This window comes from Phytophthora parasitica (genome assembly GCF_000247585.1).
Source record: "Phytophthora parasitica INRA-310 unplaced genomic scaffold supercont2.54, whole genome shotgun sequence".
NCBI classification, from domain to species: Eukaryota; Oomycota; class Peronosporomycetes; order Peronosporales; family Peronosporaceae; genus Phytophthora; species Phytophthora nicotianae.
The window spans coordinates 277155-280694 of NW_008649040.1; the positions used below are offsets into that span (position 1 = coordinate 277155).

General features: G+C 48.1%; 1 protein-coding gene across 1 annotated transcript; it reads left to right on the forward strand.

Annotated features, from left to right (window-relative positions):
- Positions 1 to 1221: 1221 nt before the first annotated feature.
- PPTG_15839 (hypothetical protein) lies at positions 1222 to 1698 on the forward strand (the record flags this gene model as incomplete). The annotated part of the gene is made up of 1 exon (XM_008913593.1): positions 1222 to 1698. One exon carries the CDS (start codon positions 1222 to 1224, stop codon positions 1696 to 1698), a length of 477 nt encoding a protein of 158 aa, XP_008911841.1.
- Between the last annotated feature and the right edge of the window lie 1842 nt (positions 1699 to 3540).

Here is a 3540-nt window from a genome sequence, read left to right on the forward strand (position 1 = left end):
GATGCCGAAATATCTTGTATCCAGCATCGCCAAGAAGATGCATTCCACTAGGCACAGAAACTTTATTGCGCAGACCCGACTGATTCCACAAAGCTTGATCGTTGATAGACCCAGCCCGAATACAATAAGAACGAAATCGAGTCTCATGATCCACTACGGCCTGCATATTGACAGCAGGGAAATTTTTTCTACAATACCAGCCTTCGTGCTCCGCGGGTCGGCTAATTCGCATCAAGGAGCCATCCACTGCACCAATGACGCCAGGAAAGCCTGCGATTCGCTCAAATCCATCTGTAACTCTCTCGATTTCGGTCTGTGTGTTGGGCATTGTGATTTCTTCCTTCGCCATTCTCGTTAGAACCGACAGCACTTGGCAAATGTATACAACAGCACTGGTTTTTGACATCCCCATGACAGTAGCAGCACTATCAATCGTTCCACCGGTAGATAGATAGATTATCGTCACAGCAACGCGTTTGGTGATGTCAAACTTGACATTGTGATGGATACGGTCTCTCCAGTTGAGCCTGACAAGAGCTACAACCGCAAGAAATGTTCGCTTGTCACAACGCATCTTCGAGTGAAACCATTTTGTTTTCTTAGTCTGCATTGCTCTCTCAAAAGCTGTAGCTGCAAACGTATTGACACTGGAACGGGTCTCTCCACCGAGACGACGACGATCGCTACACAGAGCGGACACAGTTGCACAAACGCACTGCAACATGCAGAGAACGGCGAGTTTTGCCTTGGTGCCCATTACGAAGCGAAGTGACTTGACAGGGGATTAGTGCTGAGGTCTACCGGAGGCAAACAGCAAAATGAGCTATTCCTAAAGTCGGCACGGGTATACATCGGTAGAGACGCCAAACTCGTTCCCACTTCGGAATAGGTAGCGGAGGTTTTCTGAGAACGCCATACAGAACAGTAAAATTTGAGAACGCGTTCCGAAATCTGTTTCTATTTTCAGCCAATGACCGAGCAGAATTTCTTGGAACGAGTTTCGGAATTTCTACTTAGACCAGGGCCTAAACGATTTATTCATCTGCTAGATAAGAGCGCACTTTCCCACACGCGGGCATGCCTGTTGGACTGCAAGCCATCGTATTCACTCTCCTCGTAACTGTCGGTACTGTGGCGAGCGAAACAATCCTAACCTCCGCGACACCACCGCAAAGCCTACACCAGCAATTAAATAATGCTCCATCAGTACGTCTCCACATCATGCTCAAGGGAAAGAATATGCAGATTCACGGACAGTCTGTCTTCGACGTATTCGCCAAACCAGTAATTTCCGCTGACCCAACAAGCGTACGCTACGACGGATTCGCCACATTTATCCAAGGGGATTCAAAGTTCACGTACATGGTCGTTGACGGCTCCGCATACGTCGTGGAGAGCACGGGAGATGACACCACGTCCGTCGCCACACGAACCGTGAGATGTCTGTCTTCAATCACACCGTTCGACTCCATCGTTGATACGCTCAACAATCTCAAGACCGTATCGACCGAGACTGGCGGTGACGACAGTGAAGTGGGCTGCAACAAAGGAAGCTTATACGAGACGTCATTTGGTGGCAAGCATTTCATGGTATGCGCGCCTGGAGCTGACGGATTCATCGCGTACGGAGGGGATATTTGTAACGGAGTTACCTCCGTTTACGATTCTAGACCTGATAAAGTCCCTCTCTTTTATTAAGGATTACTGGACGCTGACCTGACCGTTGTTTACGGGCAATGCGTTGGACACAAGAGCGTGTCCAGTTCGTAGGCCTGCAGTTAGTTTTAATTTTCAATTCACTCTACAATTTCCATCGTGAAGTACAAGTCCTCACCATGGTTCCGTGACAATATTACGATGGTAGTGGAGTACTTAGATAGTCCGCTAACCAGCTTATCTACCCCAAACTTGACTGATGGTCGTGAGTCATGCCCTGGTGTGGTAAAGCCGACATCAGTGTCTCCAACTACGCTAGCTTTGCTGACTGGCAAACAAGTTCCTACGGACTTGCACATGCTCTGAAAGCTGATAGAGTCTAGAACGTGGTAGATAGTAAATCGCTCCTGTCTAACTGGTGCATTTCAACAAGTCGTGCGAAGTTTTTTGAGGAGAACTGAAGCTTGACCCCACACACATTAAATGCATGTGCAAAAAAAAAAAAATTCGAACGTACTAATCTGAGATTTCCAGGAAACCACAGCTCGATCATTCGGTATTATCAACTCAATTTAAGCCCTTAACGTAATGGTAACTACACCGTTCGCCCTATTCGTCATTCGACGACTTCTTGCCCCTCACACGTTCTAGAATCTGATTATGCAAATGCCTCTGGTCTTTACTAAGTCAAAGGCGGCTCATCTAAATTTATCCGAATCTGCTTTTCTTTTTGCAATTTGAGGCAGAAATGAATGATTTAGGTATTCAAAAATTATAGGACAATTATAGTATAATCGTCCCATAAGTTTTCGTATAATATACGAAGCACGACTATTTAGGTCACACGAGCAATTAGGGCGAACGGTGTAACCTCTGGCAATCTCTATCAAAGAAACATATCGTACTAAAACTAAATTTAAAGCTTTTGAATATACTACACCGTACATAACACTAGATCGCTTGCGCTCACGCCGTGAGTGCTAATATATCAAAGACGGAGGGTTTGGGGGCGGAGGGGGGGACGCTGAAAGAAGAGTACGTCGCCCCCCACAGTTCCGGTGGATGGAGGCCACGTGGCCTCCATAGCCACCTTACATCTGCCAGTCTATTGGTTTCACTAAATTGTACAACTACGCAGAGAGTTGAGACTGCTTCCTATTGGCTACATCTGATACAGCTAAATAACGTTTTCCGTGATCATACAGCAAGTAGGGGCGCAGTCATGTCATGTTGGAGTGTTAGCTAGGCCTGCTCATGAATGTTGAGCTGGACGGGGCCCCTCAGGCGTAGCCGGGCTGACACGAGACATCGCGCCATGTGTCATTCGCTGTGATAGGGACTTGGAGACCGTGTCGTTCATTCTTGTGTATAGCTCAAATGCGTCGGAGGACCAACGCCCGAAGATCTTTATAGTGAGTCTGTCGGTGCCGGCTGCGAATAAAGCCGTTGCTCCGCCACTTCTCATTGGGTGTGTTCCGAACTTGGCTGGATCAGCGCCAATTGATGCTACAGCTGTCTTGATAGCGTCTCCAAGCACGTTGGCGGTGAGAACTCTTCCAGGACTCGTTGAAAACAGCACCGCATTCTTTTCGAAGCACCTTGTGATCTGAACCAGCTCCCAGGCAGCTAACACCGGACACAGCCACGTTGAACCAGACCTGTGTAGCGTTCTCGACATCCCGGAGCCAGCTTGATCGGTTTTACTACCCCGAAAGTGTATGGAAACTGCCGCTGCGCTTTTTAGTGACCCGGTAATGACACCTTGGTTGGTTAGGAACTTGACGTCGTTCGTTCGGATGGTGTATGGCTTGATTCGTGTACCGTCGGCGAGATATTCGGATCGCCTGAGCAGGAAGAAAAAGCCCACGACCGCAGCCCCCCCCC